The 25,259-nt window shown below is 42.7% G+C and overlaps 3 protein-coding genes across 9 annotated transcripts; 1 reads left to right on the forward strand and 2 right to left on the reverse strand.

Annotated features, from left to right (window-relative positions):
* Positions 1 to 104: 104 nt before the first annotated feature.
* Positions 105 to 12,035, reverse strand: grik6 (glutamate receptor, ionotropic, kainate 6). Of its 4 annotated transcripts, none has more exons than XM_077530294.1 (12): positions 8,448 to 8,581; positions 7,074 to 7,175; positions 6,236 to 6,376; positions 6,071 to 6,158; positions 4,042 to 4,073; positions 3,780 to 3,959; positions 3,488 to 3,711; positions 2,817 to 2,914; positions 2,361 to 2,578; positions 1,666 to 1,885; positions 755 to 999; positions 105 to 451 (listed from the first exon to the last, which is right to left on the reverse strand). In XM_077530294.1, the coding sequence occupies exons 4-12, from the start codon at positions 6,132 to 6,134 to the stop codon at positions 341 to 343; spliced, it is 1,392 nt and encodes a 463-aa protein (XP_077386420.1). In that variant the 5' UTR covers positions 6,135 to 6,158; positions 6,236 to 6,376; positions 7,074 to 7,175; positions 8,448 to 8,581; the 3' UTR covers positions 105 to 340. The 4 variants fall into 4 exon arrangements, with proteins under 4 accessions (XP_077386420.1, XP_077386419.1, XP_077386421.1 ...); XM_077530293.1 differs by having other exon boundaries at positions 6,465 to 7,175; XM_077530295.1 differs by lacking the exons at positions 7,074 to 7,175; positions 8,448 to 8,581 and adding an exon at positions 11,108 to 12,035.
* brpf3a (bromodomain and PHD finger containing, 3a) lies at positions 7,882 to 18,462 on the forward strand. Of its 3 annotated transcripts, none has more exons than XM_077530284.1 (13): positions 7,882 to 8,215; positions 9,246 to 10,741; positions 11,155 to 11,311; positions 11,838 to 11,969; positions 12,045 to 12,173; positions 12,288 to 12,600; positions 13,119 to 13,409; positions 13,541 to 14,059; positions 14,780 to 14,834; positions 14,909 to 14,997; positions 15,500 to 15,597; positions 15,674 to 15,828; positions 16,192 to 18,462. In XM_077530284.1, the coding sequence occupies exons 2-13, from the start codon at positions 9,267 to 9,269 to the stop codon at positions 16,376 to 16,378; spliced, it is 3,600 nt and encodes a 1,199-aa protein (XP_077386410.1). In that variant the 5' UTR covers positions 7,882 to 8,215; positions 9,246 to 9,266; the 3' UTR covers positions 16,379 to 18,462. The 3 variants fall into 3 exon arrangements, with proteins under 3 accessions (XP_077386410.1, XP_077386411.1, XP_077386412.1); XM_077530285.1 differs by having other exon boundaries at positions 9,250 to 10,741; XM_077530286.1 differs by having other exon boundaries at positions 7,884 to 7,919.
* A 998-nt stretch (positions 18,463 to 19,460) lies between these two features.
* Positions 19,461 to 25,045, reverse strand: mon1bb (MON1 secretory trafficking family member Bb). Of its 2 annotated transcripts, none has more exons than XM_077530290.1 (6): positions 24,887 to 25,045; positions 23,920 to 24,014; positions 22,689 to 23,213; positions 21,814 to 22,606; positions 21,436 to 21,583; positions 19,461 to 20,571 (listed from the first exon to the last, which is right to left on the reverse strand). In XM_077530290.1, exons 2-6 carry the CDS (start codon positions 23,996 to 23,998, stop codon positions 20,344 to 20,346), a joined length of 1,773 nt encoding a protein of 590 aa, XP_077386416.1. In that variant the 5' UTR covers positions 23,999 to 24,014; positions 24,887 to 25,045; the 3' UTR covers positions 19,461 to 20,343. The 2 variants fall into 2 exon arrangements, with proteins under 2 accessions (XP_077386416.1, XP_077386415.1); XM_077530289.1 differs by having other exon boundaries at positions 22,689 to 23,216.
* Between the last annotated feature and the right edge of the window lie 214 nt (positions 25,046 to 25,259).

Raw genomic sequence — 25,259 nt, forward strand, 5'->3', positions numbered from 1 at the left:
AGTACAAAGGGGAAAAAAAGTCCAAAAAGAGTATTTCTGCAAAGGACTCCATTGCAACGATAAGTTCCTTGTTTAAGTGTCAAAGTGGAAAAACAACAACAATGTGGACAGACGGCGTTTATTTATTTTACGCTTACTTAAAATTAATCAGTAGCAGCAACTTCTCAATTGTTTACACAATTATTCATGCAAAGTTGGCTTTTATTTCATTTCACAGTTAGTTGTTAATGATTTGAGTATTCGTATTAATTATTAAAGAGCTATTATTGTAAATGTAAGAGGTTTTGTAAGAGTTATAGGCCAGCAAAAGGGCCCGTTTGTCAGTGTATGAAAAACGATTCTATGCCTTTTCTGTTTCTTTATCAGCAGGCTCTTGAGCTCGCTTGGTTGCACTGTTGTTGTTCCTGAAACGCAAGCTGAGCTCTTCAGTCAGCACCCGGCAGAAGGATTTCTGTGGGCAGGATGAATTGAAACAAAAATAGAAGTGAAACCCTATGTTGATGTTTTTCGTTGGGGTGTCCAAAGTTTGGCTGACCCAAAATCCTAAACTATTTGTCTCATCACATCTAACAAAATGCGTTGATGAAAAAAAAAAAAACTACAATATAAAACTATTAATATGATGGATTTGTTTAAGCGCATTTCATAAATGAAATAATTTCTATATGGCCATGGCATCCATCCATTTTTCTCTAAGATTTGGACACCCCTGCGCTCGTAAAAATAAAATCCGACTCCGGTGACGTGATCATACCTTCTGCTCCGCCGCACTGCTTCGACTCTTGGAGGCGAGCTCCAGGATGGCCAGCAGCGTTCCAAGCGTCAGGCCCAACGCAAGCACCAGAAAAATTCCCTTGAGACTGTGCGGCTGCACAGCTGCCGCCTTGGCCTTGTCCGCCATGCAGCTGCTGGCCCACCATTTGCTCTGCAGATAAGCCAGCTCGCCCGCCTCGCTCAGCTGCAGGATGGCCACGCTCAGGTTCTTTATGAGCGGAGATCCTCGGAAAAGAAAAAGTTATGAAATGCTAAACACATTTGAACTTTTTAACTGCTGAAACTGTGCCAAAGCAATTGTGGAGACCTTTCGATTGAACATCTCTGGAGAGATCTGAAAATGGCTGTGCACCAAACGTCAATATAAATTTGCTAATTCACTGAAGCAAGCCCCTTTGCTCCCGGCTGTTTTACTGGATTTTGACTTATTTTGTAAGGCCCACAGAATATTGAGTTCTGTTGCTATAAAAACATGGAACCTACCAAAAGAAAGATTAGTCTCTCTTCTTTCAACTGGGAAAAAAAAGGTATATTTGTATCTGTTTCTGTTTTGCAGCAATTAGCATTAGAATATAGCTAAGTTTCATCATTATTCACAAACCTGTTGAAACCACTTGCAAAAAGAGCTTGTTGTAACATGGCCCTAGCTGATCTCTTATGCCGCCACCTGCTGGCCTTTTTTGGAATAACTACCATTGTTTTAAGCGACCTCTTCAAGTCAGAAGCTGCATCAAAGCCTTCTATAGGCTCTAGCATTTAAAAAAACGTTTTTGTGAGTGCAGGACAAAGTATTAAAAAAAAACGTATTCATACGTTTTTGGGTTTGAATGAGTAATTTGGAAATTGGTTAATTGGAATGTCTGATTTAACATATTGAATATGAAGCCTCACCGAGCTTGGCAGCGATGCTGTATCCTCTCATGCCGACCACCTCATGCGCTCTGACGAGGTCGCAGTGGCGTGCCACAGCCAAGTCAAGAGACACCGACTCCCCAATGAAGGCAAAATTGCCCTCCTTTGCGCGTTGGATGCCTTCATCCATGGACGATACCAGACTTTTACTTCTCTCCATGTGCTCGTAGATCCTGCGATACACCGGGTTGTCAGAATTCTGGCCGAGGAAGGAAAAATACAGATGGAGAATTTGTTGTATGAAAATGTTAAAAGGCCAAAGTATTTAGAATAGTTTTTTTTTATTTTATTTTTTTTATTTTTTTATGATGATGTAACTCATGATGGCAGCAGCATAATGAATTTTGAAGTCTACAAAATTAATTTGTCTGGCACTATACAAAATCATGGGGGTGGTTTATCATGTTTTTATTTGTTATAGTGGACGCCAGAATAATATGGCTGTAACCTTTTGTAAACTTACCAAGCTTATATGTAACATTTTTAAACATAAACATGAAAATCAACTTGCGATTGTGATCAGTTAGCTAGGATGTAATCATGAACCAGTGTTGACATCTAAATTATGCATTTGTTTTTATTGGATTAGACACGCAAATATGTCATGTCCACTGCAATAATCTATGGGTCCGAAGGGGTTAAGTGGCGAACCAGAATCGATCCATCAAGCACACCTTGAAGAAAGCCAAGGTGGAAGAGGCGCTCAGGCACCCGTATTCAATCACATCCTGATTGGCCAAGTCCTCGAAGCCTTTTATGCTCAGCTGAGTGGACTCGGGGCTTTTGGACGAGCTGAGGTTGGAGAAATAACAGGCCAGGATCACCACAGCAAATAGCCACCAGCTGCAGCAGACGACACGTCCTGAGAGAGCGCGGGGGTGCGGACCGGCACCTGGTTAAAAGACAACACAGCAGCTAACTTTGTGCGATCCCATTTTTTTTAAATAAAGAAATAAATAATTTCATACAGAAGCAGACAGAAGGAAATGATGAAAAACAATCCATTGACTCACTATAAAAAGGAAGATTGGGTTGGAGTGTGTGGAACGTAGTTTTTATTTTTTAACAGTTATCAATTTCCAAGAGTTTCCTGAATAAACACATGTTGTGGCACTGTGCTCACACGTTACCTTGTAGCGTGAGCGCCCCAGCAGCGTACCATAGGCTGTGCGGAAGGCTGAACGTGCGCCGTTCATTCTGAGGTTGACGCCACTCACTGGGGCTGACTCTGGAAAAATATATAAATAAGTAAATAAATAAGTAAATAAATAAATGATAATTGCCTGTGTGAACATTCACTAGTAATGTATCTATAAGCGAGCATAATAACAATAAAAAAAAAGAAAAAAAAAAAGATAATCTAAAAATACTCACAGAAATATGTTTTTATGTTTTTAAATCCTCCACAAAGAAAGACTAATATGACTACAGCTTACGGAATACGTTTTGAAACTCTTCTTCGTGTGTCTATGTCTGTATTGTACTGCCCCCTTGAGGCCAAGACGTGCACATCAGAAGGGGCAGAACAATCTCCATTCAAATTAAGTGACAAAAATAAAGGAAAAACTGTTTAATGCTTGACATTTTTTGACAATTGTGTTTTTACTGTGTGTTCTTATAAAGTCCAAAAATAATACAGTGCTAGTTTTTTTTGTTTAAAAAAAAAAAAAACATTACAAAAGTTTTGTTCGTTTTCTGGTGGAGGCTGGAATATATTAATGGTATTTCTATTTCTTCACGTCACTTTTAAAATGCTACTTGAAACATTACTGTGCATCTCAGTAGAACTTTTATTGCCAACCTGGTCGCTATAGAGATGCAGGCAGCAGTTCCCAGGTAGGCGATGATAATCCCGGCCCAGGTCTCAGCTGAAAAGGGAGTGAGGAAATCAAAGAAGCCCATCCCCTCGGAGATGTCCTTCCTCAGCAGGATGCTTATCCCCGTCTGCATGAAGGGTTTGGTCATGCCTACCGCCTTCTCCCGAGCGGCGGTGAGGGTCAGCGGCGCGATTGCCAAGTCGGCCTCCTGCGCATGCGCCTTCAAGTCAAACTGGTTATGCCACTTTGATGACGCTCTTTCGGTAGTTTTCTTACCCCTCGCGCCACTTCGCCAACCATCCCGTTCCAGTGTCCGTTGTCATCCTGTCTGCCGTACGAGGCGTCCTTCACCAGGTGCACTTTGTAAGTGAAGTCCAGCTTTTTGGCTACTTCGGATAGCAGGTCCATGCAGAAGCCTTCCAGTTGTGAGTCTTTGGACATTGTGTAAGGCTCTTGCTACAGTATGTTTAATCAAAGGTTAGTATGTTAACATTTAAATAGGATGTGACATTATAAATAAAAGAAATAAGAGGGTTACCAGGATTGTTGTAATTCTCAGCTCAGGTTGCACTAATTAAGGGGAAACAATATAAATGTTACAATCATGACTATTAATACTGTACTACAACATTGCTGTTTTCTCACTTTTAAGCCATGATTAAAAATATAATAAGAGATGATAAAGCAACAGGTGCTGCTGCAAGCTTAAACTAGGGATGTATGATATCCAAAACGTCACAATATGTTAAATATTGCGATATGAACTTAACGATGCGATGATTATCACAATGTTGTGGGGAGGTTGACGATATTAAAAAAACAGAACAAAAACAAAACAAAACTGTACAAAGATATGCTACATGATATTGGGGGGAAATATAGCTCATATTGGGGTGCTGGGGGGAGGGGAAATCACAATATTGTATTTTTGTACATAACAGCAGTGACAAAAAATAGGCGTGTCCATCTCATTGTCATGTGCTCCAATTGGCTCAGTGACACAAAGTACTGTGGTCTATGTAGTACACTATGCTATGTTCAGCTGAAGCAAGCAAAAAGTTTTTTTTTTTTTTTAACTGAGATGTTGAAAAACATTTGCCTGTCTGATTTATTTGAGTGATAACCCTGATTGTGGCCAAAATATAGCTAATTAAAATTAAACTGCACTAATAAACTATCCACCAGAGGGTGCTAGAACTACACAAATGGAATACAACCTGCTTTTTAAACAAATTTGTTGCTTTTAAATATTGTGACATGACGACGCCGATATTGTGGCAATTTTTATCTCGCAACATCACAATATTGCTGATATCATGGCATCCCTAGCTTAAACCTTTGGGCCATATTACTCAAGACAACAACAGCCATTTGAGGCAAAGTAGAATTGAACGTATGGATTGACAGTAAAGGGGAGCTAATTGTGAATTACGCACTTGTTAAAGTATTTTTTTTTAAATAAAAATGAATAAAATGTTCTCACTAAAAGTAAGTTGGGATAAGCCCCAGATCACCCATAAGTGCAGACAAGCGCTCCAGAAAATTGATGGTAATACAATATGAAATAATTTAATGTGGAATGCTACTCCTGCCATTAAATGAAGACAGTAGGTTTGATTCCTGGCCTGTAGCTCAATACCCAGCTCAGACGGAGGGGAAAAAAAAAAAAAAAGCCAACAAGACAGAAAACAGCTCGTGTTTTCTTGGCTCATGTCCTTCCTCGATGTAGCAAAATCAAAGCTTCCTTTGTGCATTTGAGGTGAACACTCAGAGGGCACAAATATCTCCTTCCTGCGCCATGGTGATCTGACCACTCTGGTTCCTTGTTAAGTCTGCTGCGGCGTGGCCATTCAAAGGGTGTCAGTGTCATGGCACAGGGACATGAGAGGCCAGTCAAAAGAGTATCAAAAGCGCCAGTTCGGGCCAAGACCCTCGCGGATCCTCCTTTTCAAAAAGATGACACTTATACAAGCACTTCCAACCCCATGTCACGGAGACACACAGGCCCTTTGTATGCGCCCCCCCTTGTCATCCATGATTTATGACTATTATTGCATGAAAAGTCAACTGCTTTTCTTCTTTCTCAGCAGTCGGACAGGATGCATTTATGTCACGTCGGGGGGAAAAACAACACAGTGGGAATTTGGTGGCAAGGCGAGAGGATGTTGTGACCGGGTCACACTTTGACATATTTGGACCCAGGGATCAAAAATCATAAGGTATTTTCTCATCTGGTTAAAATCTGTGCACTATGATGTTGCTTTTACCTATCAGGGGGCATCCAATCATCCATTTTTACCATATTTATTTGATGAGAGGTGAGCTTCTTAAGCCTATCCCAACTGACACGCTGGACTGATCACCAGCCAATCAAAAGGTACCCTTAGACAACGCATTCACATTCACTCCGATTTAGAATCTTAAACCTAGCATGCATGTTTTTAGCATGTGAGAGTGGGCCAAAGGCGGTGTAGACTAACAAAAAATACAAGCATTTTGGACTAACTTTATAGTTAGTTGGCCAGGTTAAATAAATGTCTGTAGTGCTCTCTGTGCCAATTCCTTACCTGCAGTGCTTGTCCCAACGTTGAAGAGGAACCCAACAGAAGACAAAATGAAGACAAACAGCATCCTGATGATTTGATGTTGTCTGTCCTATCATTTCAAAAGAAAAATAAGTAAGCATCACATATTTCACATTTTTAATAACACGCATGCAGAGTGTAGCCTACCTTTACGGGATGTCGTCAACACTTCACCTTACTGCTGGTCTTGGACGTCGGATCACAGACAAACTGAAGTGAGCCGCACAGTCAAAGAGTGCAATGTGATGACTGCCAAATTGGTGATGATAACCACCAGTGACGCTTGGGCTGGTGGGAGGAGATTGTGAAAGAGATGTGAAGTGGTGAGAGACGTATTAAAGTGGGCAGAGTATGGGAAAATTGACTATTTAATTACTTTAACATCGGTTTGGTCTGTGGAGTGCCTGTTTACAACTAGGCAACTATTGTTACTGTATTTGCCTATTTGTGAAAAGCAACCTGTTCATTCAACATAAAACAAAAAGAATTACACGTTGTGTATTTAACCAAACCACCTCACATATGTTAGACTGCTTGAATCATGCCAACACAGTGAAAAACACCACAGACAGTCTGATAAAACTAGCATTGATGTGGCGGTAGTTAACGTGTAACTCTTGAAACAACAGATATATGAACAGAAACAGTACAGCGTCTCAGATGTACACAATATTATCTTCTGCACAAAAATAATAATAATAATAATAAAAAAAAAAAAGACTAATGCATTTTACTGAGTCACTTGGTAATGAAAAACTTCCTTTGTGTAATATGCTTATCTGTATTATACTACCTCCTGGTTGCTAAGGTGCACACAACAGAAGAAGCACAATAACAATAAGCATTGAAGCAGTAAGTCATACATAACACACAATGTTAGGTCACACAGTATTAGTCTTTGAATGATATTTAAACGAAGTTGATACTGTATGTATTTATAATAGTATAAATTGCTGGAGGTGGAAAGTGTATCACATGACCAAACCCAGAAGACAGGTGAGGTGTGAAGTTTGCAGTGAGAACAAGGCGGCTCATTGACATCAATTCCAGTCGCCAGCAGGAGGCAGTATGGCAAAATGGCACCTCCCTGAGATGGATGAAAACAGATGGCTATAACTGTTCTTTCACAAACGCAATTATTTATCACAATACAGTGTTTATACAAGTGGGGGCACATAGAACACATGATTGACAAGAAACTTCTTGACTTGGGTTCACCTCAAGGCAGTACTATAGGAGTGATGTATCACGGAGTCAAAAATGTAATTAAGTTGCTAATAGGTATCAGGTAGGCGAATTGGTATTTTTATAGGTTGGGAAGTAGATACATTAAAACCAACATCATTTCACTTCAGCTGTATCTTATTTTATTTTTTTAATTAAATAATGTGAAAGCTATTTATTGTTAAGAGAAATGCTGTAAATTGAGTTTGAATGAGATCATGGTGTGGGAGCTATTCATATATGAAATTCTAAATATTTTTAAAGGGGAGAGTCCTTAGACCGTAGACACAAAATTGTGATGTTCGCGAGGGAATTATTGGGAAAACCCCGCGAATAGCGCGTGTTCACTGCACTGTAGTGTAAACAAACATGAACATGAGGAGGACACGGCCAAAAGGCGCGCAATCCACATGCCGTTGTTTTTCTCAACGCTTTTTCAAGTTACTAATTGCCCCATCTCGTGCGGTGAACTCGCTTTGCCAAAACGGCCAATCAAGTGAGGATGCGCGTTGCCCGCGAAGCGAAGCGCCGGCTTCTGATTGGCTGGCTGCGTTTTAAGGGGCGTGTTTTTCAAGACATCTTGACCGAATATTTAGCCATATCCAAGGTACATTAATTTGATATCTTTGCGGTTACGCGGCCGTATGGCTGTGGACCGGCACCGCCGGGAAGGTTTAAGTGACAGCCATGTGAGCGGCCGGGTTTGGGTGTTGAGTCGTAACCAGAGCGGTTGAAAGGCAGATGACGCCGCGTCGCTCCAGAAATGACCGGCTAGCTAGGCTAACAGCTAGCATGTCCGCCGCGGTGGTTCAAGCCTGAGCTGACATTTAGCGAGTTGCTTTTTTTCCCTTCCCCACCCTCCCTCCTGTTTGTCACTCGCACCGCTGAGGACCACTTTTCACGGTAAGGCAGACAGACGTGTTCGGCGTTTGGTGCCTTATTCGGGAAATTGCAATTTTGTTGTACGAGTCATGTGTGTCTATGTTTGTGTTTAGTACCCTGCCCGACAGAGAAACGCTATCGTAGATATCTTTGCTTTTTTTTTTTTTTTTTTTCATTTGTCGCGTCTGAACGCAACGAACTAATGTTCTAAACGGTGAATATAACCATGTCGTATGGCCTAATGTATACATACATTTAAATGCCGCATGTCAGTACGGTGCATAATGTGTATTTTTTTTTCCTGCTGTTGGTATAATATAATTGTGTCGCTTGTTGCCGCTGTGCTGTTGTAAGCTCAAAATGGCTGACGGACGTTGAGCTACTCGGGTTGATATTTAGCGCTTCTCAACCGAACTATACACAGCATCATGGAGTGGGGAGGGGGGAATAATACTAAAATATGATTGGATGTAGAGAAACGTGTAATTTGTACTGGCTTCCGATTGGACCAATGGGGAGAGAGACGGGGCGTCTCCTTACAGGCAGCAAATCACACCGGCCTAAACATTAGGTACACCTGTATAGCTAAACTAGCGCCAAATACAAGTTACGTAAACAAATCTGCCTTTTGAAATACTTTAATATCATTTTAACAGCACACAAGGTGACTTAATCAGGCTATTGCAATTTTATCACTGTATCTAGAGACACTAGAGGCAAACTAAAACAGACCAGCAGTTTTACCACTGTAATAAACATAGTTAAATTAAAAACTGTAGCTCTTTCCACAACTCTATCCGTATTTGCTTATATCTGACAAAATATTGACAGTTGTTCCTTTGAAGGCGGTAGGCTATTATAGTCCCCCCCACCCCACACGCATTTTCATCAAAATGTCCCAACAAGCAAGAATTACAGTGCACTTGACACAACTGAATTTCTTATCTTGTGGAAATTAGTCTGTTCTGAGAGGCCCTCAAGTTACTCACTTTCAACTTTCTCACAACTGTTAGTCACCACATTAATTCATTTTAATTTCCTTGTGTTTAAGGTAGCTGGTGTAAGCCCCCCCATGCAGAAGGTGAGGAGGTGGGAATGTAAGACAGCTGCAAGTGGACTCAACATGGGTCGCGGCAGAGGCAGAGGGCGAGGTAGGGGCAGAGGCTCGGCGGGCCAGTTGCGCTCACCTTCGCCCTACAGACTGCAGCTCTCTCCTTCTCGGGAGACGCTGACATACGCCCAGGCGCAGAAGATTGTGGAGGTGGACCTGGACGGCAGGCTGCACCGGATCAACATCACCGACCCCCTGCCGGTGATCACAGAGGATGAGATGATGGCCCAGGACATCGTGGAGTGTAACAGTAACAAGGAGAACAGCGTGCAGGCTCAGAAGAAGAAGCCGTCCAACAGCAAAGGGAGGAGGAATTGTAAAAATGCATCACAGCAGAACAAACGACCCAGCTCCCAGCAACAGACGGAATCCACCACTTCCCTCCAGCTCCAGAGTCCGCTCCCGGAGCCCACCTTCCGCACGCTCGGCTCTGTTTGCCCCCCGGAAGCCGCCCCCCTTCCCGCCGCCTACTACCGCTTCATCGAGAAGTCCGGCGAGGAGCTGGACAGAGTGGCCGAGTACGACATGGACGAGGAAGACCTGGCCTGGCTGGAGATGGTGAACCAGAAGCGAGTGTCCGACGGCCACGTGTCCGTGTCCGCCGACACCTTCGAGCTGCTGATTGACCGCCTGGAGAGGGAGTCCATCTTAGAGTCCCGAAGCCAGGCGCTGGCGCAGTGCGCCGTGGACGAGGACGCCTTCTGCTGCGTGTGCCTGGACGACGAGTGCCTGAACAGCAACGTCATCCTCTTCTGCGACATCTGCAACCTGGCCGTGCACCAGGAGTGCTACGGCGTGCCGTACGTACCCGAGGGTCAGTGGCTGTGCCGCTGCTGCCTGCAGTCGCCCTCCCGCCCCGTCGACTGCGTGCTGTGTCCCAACCGCGGAGGTGCCTTCAAGCAGACCAGCGACGGTCGCTGGGCCCACGTGGTGTGCGCCATCTGGATCCCGGAGGTGTGCTTCGCCAACACCGTCTTCCTGGAACCCGTGGAGGGGGTGAAGAACATCCCCCCCGCCCGCTGGAAGCTCACCTGCTACCTGTGCAAGCAAAAGGGCCGCGGCGCGTCCATCCAGTGCCACAAAGCCAACTGCTACCGCGCCTTTCACGTCACCTGCGCCCAGAAAGCCGGACTCTACATGAAAATCGACCCCGTCCGGGAGACGAGCGTTAACGGGACCACCTTCTCTGTGAAGAAGACCGCCTTCTGCGAGCACCACTCCCCGGTGGGGTCCCGGCGGGATGGGTCGGGCGACGAGTCGGTGGAAGGGAGACTGGTGGGGGGCAGGGGAAACAGGGGGCAGCGTTCATACACTCAGAGCTCGCCCACGCCGCCGGCGAAGAAGACAGCCAAAGGCCAAAAGAAGAAGAGCACGAAAGGGGCCTCGCGACGTTCCAATGTGCCTGTGCTGCTTGTGCCTCAAATTCCCTCTCACAGGTGAGATGATCACCATGCATTCATTTTCTATACTGTGGAAAGGGAAGCTGCAGCCTCTTACATCTGATTGAAAGGAAACATTATGAAATGTGTTTCCTAATGTGCTAACATGTCCCGATTGCAACTAAATGGCACATGCATGACACCCGCACTTGCTAATTTTCAAGCAGCAATTAACATTCGATTGAATTTTCACTCATGGAGGTAGAACTTCATCAATAAGCCAGCAAATTGCTTTATCAATGTGTGGATCTGTGCAATGACACACAAATAGACCACACCGCCACGTTGCCAAATTAGATGAACATTCGAACTGTAAACACTGTTAGCTTGTGCTAATATGCGCTAAACTGCAGCTCTGCTTACCTTTTGTCATGAGGAGTACTTGTGGGAATTTCATGTGTCCTCGACAGGCTGAACAAGATCTGCACAGGAGTAGAAGTCCAGCGGAAGAATCAGTTCATGCAGAGGCTTCACAATTACTGGCTACTCAAGCGACAGTCACGCAATGGGATGCCTTTAATCCGTCGACTTCACTCCCACATGCAGGCCCACCGGACTGCCGAACAGGTGAGGAAAGAATGTTGGAAAAGATAATCTAGAAAAGTGATTGCCAAGCGAGATTATCAGGTATGCCGTGAGACATAATCCAGTTTCACTTGATTGGTCTGAAAATTATTTCCTACAAATAATGTTGCTATGTTGTAATGACTGGCAGATTTTGTAGAACGTATGCTTTATTATTCGTTTAAAAAAACGCATTATCCGCTTGTTTTGTGCATAGTATTGCTTTGGCATCATGTGGCATCTTGTTGTCAGAACAATGTTGAGTTTCATTTAGTTTAGGCTTCTTGGTGCTGCCGTCTTGTGGCAACGATAGGTAGTTGTGTATTTTAGGAGTCAATTTCTTGCAATTTAAAACAGAGCTTGGTCTCTATGAGCAAATATTGGGAGAATAGTCTAATTTGTGTGATATTTATTCAGTGGTGTACCATGACACCGTGTTCTAATGAAATAGTATGTGCTATGGCCCAATAAATGAAACACTGAACGGGGAAGCACGTGTTTAAAATTAGTATCTTCATGTGTAATTCAGAAGGAACCTAATGAGAAGCTGTGTGCTGCCCGAGAGGAGCTGCGTTACTGGCAGAAGTTGAGGCAAGACCTGGAAAGAGCCAGACTTCTGGTGGAACTCATTCGCAAGCGAGAGCGGCTAAAGAGCGAACAGGTGGGTCACGGGTGGAATTTTGCCGGGAGTTCTCACCAAAGTCTTTGCATTCAAACCCTTGGATTTCCCTTTCAGATGAAAATTCAGCAGGCTGCCACCGAGCTGAAGTTGACGCCGGCACTGGTCCTCCTGCGGACCACCTTGGAGCAGCTGCAGGAGAAAGACACGGCCAAAATCTTCTCTCAGCCCGTCAATCTATCAGAGGTTGGTGCATATAGCGGGAATCAGAATCTCGAAAATTATTAAATTATGTGCCCGTTTTTAAAACTTTCCTTATGATTGGACCCGGCTCACATTGTCATTCGAATCATTCCCGAGGTCCCAGACTACCTGGAGTTCGTATCGCATCCCATGGACCTTTCCACCATGCGGGCAAAGCTGGAGGGACACGCTTACTGCTCTGTGGCCGACCTGGAGGAGGACTTTGAGCTCATGATCTCCAACTGCCTCAAGTACAACTCTAAGGACACCATGTTCCACAAAACGGCCTTGCAGCTGCGCGAGGTGGGCGGGGCCGTTCTGCGCCACGCCCACAGGCAGTCGCAAAGCATCGGCCTGGACCCGAGCACGGGCATGCACCTGCCCGAGTCTCCCAACAAGCACGGCTTTCAGCAGTGCACCTGGGATGACGGTGAGGCACCATTTGGTCGGTTAAGGTTTCGTTTGCCTCGGCTGACATTCTTAAGTCATTCACTCGCAGCCATTTTCACTGAAGCAACCCCCTTCGCTCCCGGCTATTTTTCTGGATTTTGACTGATTTGCAAGGTCCACAGAATATTGTGTTCTATTGCTATAAAAACATCAGGAAAAAATATATTTCTATCTGTTTAGCATTAGTATATAGCTAATTTTCATCATTGATCTGCTTAAAATTGTAGGGAAACAGCTTATTTTCATCATGGCCCTAGTTGATCTATTATACTCTGCTGCCATCTGCAGGACGTTTTTTTTAACTACCATTTTTTTCAGCAGTTGAGAGGCTGCATCAAAGCCTTCTCTATGCTCTAGCATAAAAAAAAAAAACTAAAAAAAAAAACGTAAAATACATCTTTGGGACACTTAATACATTTAAAATAGAACATATTTATACGTTTTTGGGAGCAAATGAGTTAAATGCGCACTTACGCTTTTATTTTCCTTCCCAACCAGTTGACTCCCTCTTGGACCCCGACAACAGGCTTCACTTGAGCATGGACGAGCAGCTCAAGGCCTTGCTGGACAAACTAGACGTGGTGACGTCCATGCGGACCAGCGGCGGGCGAACCAAACGCATTCGACTGCTGCGGCGAGAAATCAACACGTTGAGGCAGAAGGTGAACCAGCAGCAGCAAAACACGCAAACGCTTAATACCAAGGAGGAAGTAGAAGACGATGAAGAGGAGACGAAGGAAAAGAAGAAGGCAAAGCGGAAGATTGTGGATAATGGAGTTGTGTCCGCAGGTGATGCGTGAAATCTTTTTTTTTTTTTTTTTTAAATTACAAAGAGATCATGCAAAAACTTACAACCCCCGCACAACACTGATCAAGTTATTATTATTATTATTCATGACGATATGTCTTTCCTCGTACAGATGATTCCCCTCCCGTCTTAGAACTTACGTGTCCGGCATCGTCGCCGCTGCCAGGTGACGCTCCTCTGGAACCGCCCGTCCTGGGCATCGTAACGGGAGGCCGGCGGTCGCCCGGCCGCTCCTATAAGCGCCAGAGATCGTCACGAAGTGGCAGCAAAAGCCAGGGTGAGGACGAGGCCGAAGTGGGCGAGACGCCGTCTTCCCGACCGGAGGCCGTGCACGAGGGCACGCCGCTGGGAACGCCGCCGGTTCTGTCCGCACTGGGCGTCGGGCGACGCACGTCCGTCCTGTTCAAGAAGGCCAAAAATGGCGCCAGAGTCAGCAAAAAGAAGTCGCCGCAGGAGAACGGCAAAGCGGCAGAGGATCCACCCGATGGATTGGACGGCGTCACCGCCGCCTCGCATTCACCCGCCAACATCACCGCGTTACCACCCACTCCTCCCTCGCCCTCTTCGCGCCACCTTAGGTCTCGAGGACACAGCTCAGACAGCGAGGCGGACAAGCACTCGGGTGTGGGAGGTGAGCAATGACTTGTGGATTCCTCAAATGGGGAAACGTCTTTTTGTAATCAACTTAGCAGTATTGAATTTGGTATGTCTACCATGAATAGACCTACAACAAAAGTTTCAAGAACCCATGCCCATAAAAAAAATAGAGGAAGTGTGCCATTTTGGTTTAAAGCAGCCATTTTAGGGTCATTTCCTGAATGTTATTTCATTACTTATCCTCAAGACTTTGCCTAATTACTACTAAATTTGAATGACATGCTGGACAGATGGACAAGAGTAACTAGCAAAAAAAAAATTGAGCGAGCATTACTGTCACAATTCAATCATTATGGTTTGAATCAACCATTTTGGGTGAGTTCATAAGAAATTGTAAATTGCCGAACTTTCAAGCAGGGATGTTCGACATCACTTTTTTTTTTTTTAGACCAGTACTCAACTTTTGAGTAGGAATAGTGGCTATTGATCCCAAGTATCGATACAACTAGTGCTTAAAATCTAAATTTCCACAAAAAAAAAAAAAATGCACAAAAACAATGACAGATAATAGTAAAGAAAGACAAGTGCGGATGACCGCCGTCGCGATTACTGATACCTTGAAATAAGGGTAGTATCGGCCCGATACAATCATACGATACATGGTATCAGTACGCGACCATCCCTGCTTTTAAGGCATTACATTTTAATGATAATTTGGAACAGTCGCCAATTTTCTTTTTAATTTTATGTTTAGACCTAACAAATGGAAAACACGTCTCAGAGGAACACGACGAAGACACAAAACTGAAGTGAGCGCCGCACACTTACCTTCTGCTGGTGCCCGTTGACGTGGAATAAAAGCGTTATTTCTGTTTGCGTCCAGTTGCATGGCGTCGCCTCCCAAACGCAGCCGAGGGAAACCCGCTCTGGCCAAGGATCCCATCAGCGACAACAGAGACATCTGTGAATTGGGTTTGTATTGTCAGGTTACAGTACATTATGGCCTTATGCCACATACACGGCAATATGATAATGTGTGTGTATTTATGCCTTTAGATCTTGCAACTTGACTTTTTCAATTCTCTTTCTAAAATAAGTAAAACTACTCACCACTTTGAAGACATCTTGACATGCACGTACCAGAGACAAAACATTTCCTTTGTGTCTTAATAAAGTGTCTCTGACATTCGTACGTCAAAGTACATTGAATATTAGTACTTAAAACCAAACTGTTTACAAGGTTATATGTAGCATATTGCATTGGAAATAGATTTATAACAAATGTACTGGAGTTACAAAAGAAAAAAAAATAAATTTAACCACTGTAGCATTATTTTACAGTTTGAACGTTTAATTCAAATTCTGTCACACACCACTAGAGTGAGCCCACATTCACACATGTTGAGAATGACTCATTAATAATCAAGTCTTCAAATCCAAATCAACCGTCTTTGTTTCCACATGTTGTCCGCAGGCAAGCCGACACTTCTTTGTCCAGACAGCGAGACGGAGTTGGCCCCTCTAGATCTGGTGTGGGCCAAATGCAGAGGCTATCCATCATACCCGGCCATGGTGAGAAAGAACCTTGCGACGCTTCCGCCGAGATGCTGAAAGAGCGATTGTTCATAGATGCCCTTCACTGTGGCAGATCGTTGACCCAGACATGCCCCAGGAAGGACTACTCCACAACGGCATTCCCATCCCAGTGCCTCCCGTGGAGGTGCTCAAGCTGGGCGACTGGAGGGGGACGGAGGCCGGACAAAAGCTCTTCCTGGTGCTCTTCTTTGACACCAAAAGGACCTGGTAAGATCCGGAATGGCCCGACTCCAGATATTGAGTTGTACGGGACCGGTTAAAAGATCAAATTAATACTGGAACATATTTAAACGATCCTAGCATTTGAGCAGGTAAGTGTAGGATTGGGCGGTCAAAGGAAAAAAAATAAAATAAAAGATTATTCTTTATTTATATTGAAATCATGATTAATGAACAGTTCTTTATTTATTGCAAAATGTTGCACTTATTCATATAATTATAGTACACCACTTGCAGGCACGCCAAAAACAAAACAAAACAAACCAAACATAAAAAAACACATTGTGTATATACCGGTAGTACATTAGTTCAAATGTCAATTGTCCATAATTGGTCCCCCTTAATTTTCAGGCAGTGGCTCCCCCGGGATAAACTGCTGCCCATGGGAATGGACGACACAGTGGACAAACTGCGTCTGATGGAAGGCAAGAAGCCAAGTGTTCGCAAGTCAGTGCACACGGCGTACGACCGGGCCATGATGCATTTGAACCGAATCCGAGGCAACCTCAACTTCACACCCACCTCCAACTTTATATGAATTTTTTCGGGAGCGGCGGTGTTGTTGAACTTCAAACAAAACACAAACTTCTGCAGGTGCTCAAGAAGGGTAAATAGTAGGGGTGTTAAAAAAAAAAATGATTCGGCGATATATCGCGATACTACATTGCGCAATTCTCGAATCGATTCAATAATCGGCTGAATCGATTTTTTTTTTGTGTGTGAATCGATTTTTAAACTTCCATTTTTAATGGAAAAATATTCAACAAAACGTCTGACTTCGGGTTAGGATTCACACCTTGAGCATGGAAGAATGTTATATGAACGGAACATTAAGCCTTAATATTTTATTTTAATGCTGTTCAAACATGAAACAGATTACAACCTCTATAAGACTGAAATTTCAGATAAATAATACATTTTCATATAAATCTTACACTCTACAAGCTTACTGATTAGTATTTTCTAAATTTGAATGGAAAAAATCGCAACAATCGACATAAATTCGTATCGGGATTAATCGGTATCGAATCGAATCGTGACCTGTGAATTGTGATATGAATCGAATCGTCAGGTACTAGGCAATTCACACCCCTAGTAAATGGTGGCGGAGAAGTGGGAGGGATGTGACACAACTACCCATCGCTTTGAGTTTTTATTTTGACATTTGGCCAAAGTTATTGAAGACTTGTAAATATTGAACTCTGAAAAAGGGAAACATGTATTTAGATTGTATTTTGAAAGTTTCAAGTTTCACTTGACTCTCGCTTCATGGCTGGACTTAAACACTCACACTATTATAAATAGAAGATATGCGATAACATTACATCGGAACCTCTGAAAACAATCTGCTGTGGTTGACTTCCAAGTTGTTCCAATTTCAAATCAATTTTTCCTACAGGAAATAATGTGAAGTCTGTTGCTGTCATAAAATCTTTACTAGCTGTAGAGGTGATGTTTTAAGCACCTTTCCTAAGGGACATAAGCCACTGGATGCATAATGTAGCAAAAAATTAAAAGTAAAAGTACTCTCCCATAGTATATAGGGCAATCTGATATCAAAGGGGCAGTTGAAATCTCAAGAGAATGTTTTTAATTTTTATTTTTTTTAATATAAACGTGATTTTAGGGAGAAAAAGGTTAAATGAGATTTAAGTTGAAATTCAATTATGAAAACTTTGAAAAAATGGAATCAAGTACAATGATGAAATTATTCTCCTAAGAGTAGCACTTTATTTGTAGAAAAATTAATTCAGTCTCAAAACAATATTCTTGCAAGATTGTGTCATTGTACGATTTTCACATTTTTGTAATGCTCCTTATGAGGCCATCAAAGTGCCATACTAAAAAAAAATTGTTGTTGCTTTAAACTGTTATTTTTTATCATATTTGTGTGGTAGATATTTTGAACTACAGTAGCGTGTAATAAGCATATTTGCATTCGCATCTGCCTGGTAAAATTGTATTTAATTGATATTTAAAGTGAACACCCCCTCCCTCTCCAGAACATAGTATATTGTAGCCCAGCCATGATGTGATATACATTACGTGGGACTTGTAGTCTGTAATTATGTTTTTCCATATTGTGAAAGTGTATGTGGAGTACCTGTAAGTGCATACAAAGACTACTGCGGTCGAGCGACTTTTTAAATCGACTTGAAAAGCACAAACTGGCTCCAGTGTGTGTGTGTGCGCGTGTGCGTGGCACATATAGTGCAATTCTGATTACTAAGCATAGTAAAAGGTGCATGTGTATAGTTTTGTATATATGTAAATGTTTGTTTATACCGGCTAACAGGAAGTAATTTAAAAATGAATGCCATTTTAGAATTTTAATTTATAAAAACAAAAAGGAAAAAAAAACAGCAGTTGAGAGTGTTATTTTAAAGCAAAGGCAGTCAATTGTGGGAAAAAGACATTTTTGTGTGTACAACGCTTCGTAGCTCTTTGTAACCATAACGACATGTCTGAAGGTTTTCTTTAAAAAAAAAAAAATAAAAAAAAAAAAATAAAAAAGTCACAGCACAAGATCTGAGCCTTCCTGAGGTTCTCTTTTCCCTGGCAGATCTCTGTCTGCAAGAGGCCATATTTTCTCACACTACAATTAAAAGCTGTTTGAATCAACCGAATACTTGACTTTGTTTTTCAACAACACACACTCGATTGTGGATGACCACCATATATCCCTCGATACATCCTCCAATTTTGCATGAAATTGTGAAGGTTCCATAAAAACAATCATGTTCCAATAAGACTTCTTAGTACGACTTCAACAATGTTTATTTTTTTGTGATTGTATAACTGCACGTAGTTACAACAAACCCACTACGCACATTTAACACTTATGTACTAGTGCAACCTGGTAGGGGGTATTTCTTAATACTATCATAGTCATAGAATCTTAAGACTATTTAAAGTGACAACATCGACATATGAATGATGAGGCTGCTGTAAAAGAGCACCTTTTACAAAACATAACATAGAAGAAAGTATCCAGAGTTTTCTACACAAACACTTTGCAAGGGTAACAGATAGCTTGAGTCCTGCTGATGAAAACTTAAATATGGTGAGTTGTAACAGACAAATGTCCCGTGGTTGAGATTTTAGATTTTTTGACCTACAAGGGAGTATTAAGGGAACATTAAAATAATTATATCACGCCAATATTTTTACCAATTAGAAAAAAAAAAAAAAAAAACTTTTTTTTTGTGGTTATTTTAGAACAGTCCAAAAAAACACAAAAAAAAACGGAAGAGACACAATAACAATCTTGATCTCTATTAAGTTGTATTTTGGGGGAGAAAACAGTTGCATTTTAACAAAAGGAGAATATTGTTTTTTCCTACGAAAAGCTATGTTCTCTGAGAAGAAAAGTTACCGAAGGCAATCAATACCACAATCAATAATACCACGTTAGTTTCAATTTAACAAGGGAAAAAAAAGGTTAGATTTTCTTGAGAAAAAAAAAAAAAAAGATTTTTCAAGGGGAAAAGTCAAAATCCTACGAGAATATGTATTTCTATGTATTTGTGGGGAAAAAAATTTTTTGAGAAAAATTAATTCACAAAAAATAGAACTTCCGTGTGAGAAAAAAACTATTTTTGTTGAAAAAAAATACAAGCTTTCATCTTGAAAATGTACTTTATTCTTGAAAAATATGACAATTCTCGCAAGTTCGCGACTTTCCCTCCGAAATAACTTTTTACCCTGAAAAAGTTTTATTCTTGAAAGACCACAGCTTGTTTTTCCAGAAAAAAAAAATCTAATTTCAAAAAATGTTGAAAAAAAAAACAAAAACATTTTTAATTGAAATTTTTTTTAAACCTAAAACAAAATAACATTTGTTTTCGCAAAAATATAACTTTTTTTTTTTTAAATTGAGGAAACGTATCATTAGCCTACTTACAGAATTGACTAAGTCATTTTTAACGTACTGTCACATCAAGTCAATAACATGTAGATTGTGGTTCACCCAGGTCATATTAATCCGCAAAGGATGAATCGAGGCAACTGGACTGTTCTTGTTGAATTTGTTGTTTTTTCGTTTCTCAAAGACATTCAAATATGACTTTGGCAACTATGATTTTAGTTTAACAATGTATTCTTGTAATATAATTTTCTATGTGATCCCAATTCTCTCTTAAGTCCTCTAAGGGTTGTACTATATTGATGAAAGACAAATAATCCATGTATTATTATCATCATCATCATCATCATTTTATCTCATGACCAATTGTGGGTTAATTTATTATTTATTTATTTGTTTATTTAGGGGGGGGGTGATGTTTTATTGCAAGGATGTTCCTGTTTATCCACCTCCACTTGCATAATCCTGTTAAAGAAGTCTCCCGTGCGATACATTCATAGTTGATAAAACAAAGTAAAACCACTTAAATAGCTCCGTCCATCTGTCGCCGCTTCCGGCTTAAAATTAAAAGATATTCCTACCTCGGCTTTTGCATCCAATGGCAACGAGTGTCAAAATGTAGCATTCGGTGGGTCCCCTCATAGCAAGGATAGGAAGCCGTTGTCGGCTGAGTCCGTCTGTTCCGCCTTGGCTCCCCGCGAGCTCTTGGCGGGGTTGGGCGTGGTAGAGTACTTGGGTGGGTACCTGATGAAGAGGCGCTCCTCCTCCTTCTTGATCCAGCGGAGGAGCTTGGTGATGACCGTGATGGCGCACGCCTTGGTCACCAGCGGACTGAAGCACGTGTACAGCTCAAACTTACTCGTCACCTGCATGAAGTAACCAAACAACAATCCTTAAACCTTAACAGAACTGCTTCAACATTGTGGTCATGCTATGCTGCTGCTGTTTCTCTTCATTTCTTTCAGAAGGTTTTTCCATATATTGGTAAATCAGTTTTGGTCATAATCAACAGCAGTTTGTCTTTTGGTGTATTTTAAACATGCTGCGGGTTTAAGACACTGTGCTCTAGAGTGGTTTAGATCCTACCTGGCAGATGGAGCTTTTTGTGTTAGCCTTGGTTGCCGTGTCTTACTCTGCCCCGCTGTAGTACGGAGATCCACAGGGTTCAATTTTGGGGCTCCTGCTGATTTTATTGTATTTGCTGCACTATCTTACATACATATCTTATCATATTTCCTTTCACTGCTATGCAGATGACAGTCAAATCTATACTGCACTGAGTCAAAAGAATGATTTCTCCTTAAGGCCACTTTGTCTGGAGGAAATTAAGGCCTGGATAGCACTAAATCTTTTGAATTTCAATGAAAAGAAAACAGAAGTAATGGTGTTTGGTCCCAGTTTGGACCCACCCTGTTGATTTGGGGCCCCTGAGGCCTTATCTATAGCCAACAATCTCAAAAACTTGGGCAGTGATTTTAAATTGGAATGGCAAATTGATGCTGTTAGAATTAGAAAAATACAAATAAAAAAAAATATTAAAATGAAAAAGAAATCTTCTAAAAACTAAACAATTAAAATGTAAACTAAAATGAAACATTAAAAAAAATAAAAATAAAATCAAAACTATCTGAATCTGAGAAACAAAAAGTAAAAAGAAACAAAACCTAACTCATATATTTATAAATAAATAACTAAATAAATAAATAAAACTATTATGGTCTGGTACATACCCACGCTAGCAGAGTTTCCCTCTCGGCCACGTGGTAGATGAGCTTGAGGGGTCGAGAGCTGCTGTGGATGCGGCTGTGCATGTAACGGTAAAGGTCCAAAAGCCTCATTTTCTCCTCCTCTGTGTGGTACGGAGCTTCCATCTCGGGGCTGGAGGGGTCAACAAAGTCACCGTTAAGATCAAACACAAGAATGCACAGAAGAAAATTGACTTTTTAATTGTCTTGTATACAAATATGGTTCGTCAGGTGCACAAATCTAGCCAGGACCGCCTCCATGCTCAGCTAAGACGGCCTCCAGCTCACCTGTGATTGGCTGGGGAGATAACGAGGACACACACTACAGAACACCACAGCAAAAAGAATAAAAGATTGACAGACCTGGTGAACTGTGTAAGCTGGCGGTGGTTGTCGGGCACATCGAAGGGCTTGTACATGAAGTGCCTGAGGTCGGCGACGCCCACCTGGCTCACGCTGTATGACTGCGCCTTGGCGATGAGGCCCAGCGAGCCCTGCGCCGCCATGGCCTCCTCGATGCGCCGCTTGCACTCGGCCACGGCGTAGAAGGCCTCCTTGTCAGTGGAGAGCAGCAGCAGGCACACGGTGCACTCGGGCGGGTCCAGGTACGAGATGTACGCGTAAAAGTAACAGTCGGGGTTGAAGAGCGGCAGGCAGATGGGCGTCCAGATCTCGCCGGCCTGGAAGGCGGAGGAGGCGCCGATGAGGTTGAGCAGCAGGTGGACGTCGGCGGGCTCCAGACGGGCGTCGTCGATGACCGCCCGCTCCTGCACCACCGTCAGTAGCTGGTTCTTGGCGATGAGGATGGAGAAGACCAGGTTCGGAGTGATGGCCTTCTGCAAGATCTGGCTGAGGGAGTCCCTGAGGGAGGAGGCCAGGGGCAAGCAATGCACGGCCGCCAGAAGGAAGCTTGGGTCAGAGTCTATCAGATCCAGGAGTCCATCCAGGATCTTCTCTGAGCCTGCCAGCAGCCGCCGCAGGTCGTAGTTCTTCTTGTGCTCGAAGATGCGTGAGATGCTGGCCTGCGTCAGCATGCTGATGATCTGGTAGTAGACGTAGAGGAGCTCGCCGCGCAGCTGCTGCTCTGACTGCCGGCTGCTGGAAACGCACACCAAGACCAGGGGGCCTTTCTGGAGGAAGACCACTGTATGCTCCTCTGACGGACACACAGAGAAACAGCACATGCGGAATAAAACAACCTATAACGCGACATGATGATACATTTTCGTGACGCTCACCTGAGTAGACGGAGCGTATTATGTTATCTCCACTTTGCACAAAGGACACCAGGGCCATCATGACGCCCATCGTAGACGACAGAGCTTCTTCGCTGCCATAGCGCGAATAGATGGGCTTTCCGGCTTCGCTCAGCACAAAAACGTGCTTCCGGTGCCGCCGCCAGCTTTCCGCCGTCACGTCCTCGTCGCGGTGGGACGCGCCGTGCCCGGCGGGTGGAGATTCTTGAATTCCCGCCTCCAGAAGGGGCGACGAGCGGCCCTTCACGCCGAGGCCTTGCTCCTCCAGCTTGGCCTTGGCCAGCATGGTGACGACAAACTCTTCAGAGTCCCTTTGCGTGCCGTCTGGCATGTCGTCCTGTTGCTCCTCGCTTTTCGGCTCGGTCGCCGGGGGAGGAAGAGAGCCTTCTGTGTCAGGTTGTTCTTCTGAAACATCTTGTGTGCGCTCCTCTTCATGGGCAGCCTTCCTGGCCACTAGATCAGGAAACATATGATTCCCCAAAAGCGAAAGTGAGGTTGCAAGGGTGTCTGCTGAGATAAAACCACAATGGCAAATAGAATATGTCATAAGGAGGTCCATGGACATTTTTTTTTTTTTTTTTTAAATAGCTTCATGGTAGGGCTGAGCGTTTTCTCGTTTTTGGACTGAAATCGCAATCTCAGACAACGCAATTTTGTCATCGTTAAAGCTACTTTATTATTAATAGTAGTATTTTTTTTAAAAGCACTCTTATCCCCACCAAGCTCACCGATCAGAAGCGGCATGCTCCTTGCTGACAGGTCAAGCTAATCAATGAGGTCCAAAATTAATATTACAATTAATTAGTATCTAGAGATGCATCTGTTACGGCCGATGTCATCAGTGATGTTAAATCTTACAAAACTAGGGAAAAAATATTGACATATAATCAATCAATCTTACAATCTTACATTATTACAGCATTTTAAACATTGGTGCTTAAAAAGATTGTTTTTTTTCACATCAACTTTTTACACATACTTATATTTAATACATGTATGACGGCAAGCAATAGATATCTTTTTTTGAAGAAAATCATGAATCATGAAGAATCATGAAGAAATCTCAATTCAATCTTTTCCAAAAACCGTTCAGCCCGGGGTCATGGTGTAGAGAAGACTCTGCATAACTGCTAGTAAAAAAAAAAAAAACAGGCTAAACTTTAAACTAAATTTGGAGAATTGTGAACCACAAATATATGGAAGACTACTGTACCTGCTGTGTTAACTTCTAAGGGTGGACCACAAATCTTGAGTCCCTGTGTCGCTCCCTCTTGATGATTGTCCATGTCCATGATACCATCCCAGTCTCTGGAGAATTGGGGGAAGAAAATGACAAATAAAATAGCTGGCAAGATGGTGATATAGTGGTTAGCCCATCTGCTTCACAGTAAAGAGGTCCTGGGTTTGAATATTGGCTTCGGTCCACCTGTATGGAGTTTGCATGGGTTCCTCCCACATCCACCAAAACATGCATGTTTGTCTACTGGGATAGGCTCCCGAGGCCTTAATATGGACAAGCATTGCAAAAAATTATTGGATACTGAGCACCTAGATGCTTTCCAGTCTATTGGTAAGCTCCAATACCTGATCTATGGTTATCGTCACACTTGTCCTCTTCTCACGTATTATTTCTTCTGCAGCATTGCACACAAAAAACACGCACACTAAAATAATCAATTACACACGTGGAGTTTTCTGGCATCTCGCGTGACAACTTTATCATAATCTGCGGTCGTGTCATAACAGATATCCCAAGACTCTTGAACGGCAGCATCAATGAATGTCAGCAATTATATTAGCGGGGCGTCACATGACGACAGAGAAAAGCTGCTGGTTGAGTATTATCACATTGAGTACACTGTGGAATTCGCTCTGCACGTCTAGATAATACCCCACCACAAACACGCATATAAAGCTGAGTGACTTCGTGGTAACCTTTCGTTAATAATTAGCCTTCAGTTGCACCTTTGCGTGTGGTGGGAGCGAACACACGCCGGTGAAGGGTTATATTCAATTCTTAGCATATATGTGACTGAAGTGATTGAAAATTGATGCCAGAAGCTAGCGCAACCTGCTAGCAAGCGACACACACAAACTCACAGTAGAATTTAAGCCCCGGCTTAACAGTCGCCATAACAAGTGAGCCTGTAATTGGAATCACAACAAAAGGTAGAACTTACGTTTTTTTGTGTACATACGAAAGATGAATTCCTAAACTGCTACTGAAGTCTCGGTGGTCGTCGGGCTTGAAAAGCAGCCGTCAGTGATAAGAAAACAAATGCTCCTCTTTACCGCAGGAGATGCATCCGGATACTGTGACGTCACCGTTGATTTGGCCAATCGGGATGCGTGTTGGCTCCAAGCAGCCCCGCCTCCAAGGTATGGTTAAAACGGCGGCAAGAGCAAATTCTTCTTCTGAAACGTCGAACTTTTGACGACCGGGTTTTTTTCTCAAAACTTTGATTATACAACTTTGGAATAATAATACGCAAGAATTATTCCTTATTCATGCTTTTGACACTGGTTTGCTTCATTTTGAAATGTTCTACGTAA

This window comes from Festucalex cinctus, chromosome 8 (assembly GCF_051991245.1).
Source record: "Festucalex cinctus isolate MCC-2025b chromosome 8, RoL_Fcin_1.0, whole genome shotgun sequence".
Lineage (NCBI taxonomy): Eukaryota > Metazoa > Chordata > Actinopteri > Syngnathiformes > Syngnathidae > Festucalex > Festucalex cinctus.

Coding starts and splice junctions, on each gene's coding strand:
- brpf3a (XM_077530284.1), top strand. CDS start 9,267: ATGCAGAAGGTGAGGAGGTGGGAATGTAAGACAGCTGCAAGTGGACTC. Junction 14,835..14,908: donor GACGAAGACACAAAACTGAA/GTGAGCGCCGCA, acceptor GTTTGCGTCCAG/TTGCATGGCGTCGCCTCCCA. Junction 15,829..16,191: donor TTTGACACCAAAAGGACCTG/GTAAGATCCGGA, acceptor CTTAATTTTCAG/GCAGTGGCTCCCCCGGGATA.
- grik6 (XM_077530295.1), bottom strand. CDS start 6,134: ATGCTGTTTGTCTTCATTTTGTCTTCTGTTGGGTTCCTCTTCAACGTT. Junction 3,960..4,041: donor TGAGAATTACAACAATCCTG/GTAACCCTCTTA, acceptor AACATACTGTAG/CAAGAGCCTTACACAATGTC. Junction 2,915..3,487: donor TGCATCTCTATAGCGACCAG/GTTGGCAATAAA, acceptor ATATTTTTCCAG/AGTCAGCCCCAGTGAGTGGC.
- mon1bb (XM_077530289.1), bottom strand. CDS start 23,998: ATGGACATGGACAATCATCAAGAGGGAGCGACACAGGGACTCAAGATT. Junction 23,217..23,919: donor CTTAGAAGTTAACACAGCAG/GTACAGTAGTCT, acceptor GTTTTATCTCAG/CAGACACCCTTGCAACCTCA. Junction 20,572..21,435: donor GGGAAACTCTGCTAGCGTGG/GTATGTACCAGA, acceptor TACTTCATGCAG/GTGACGAGTAAGTTTGAGCT.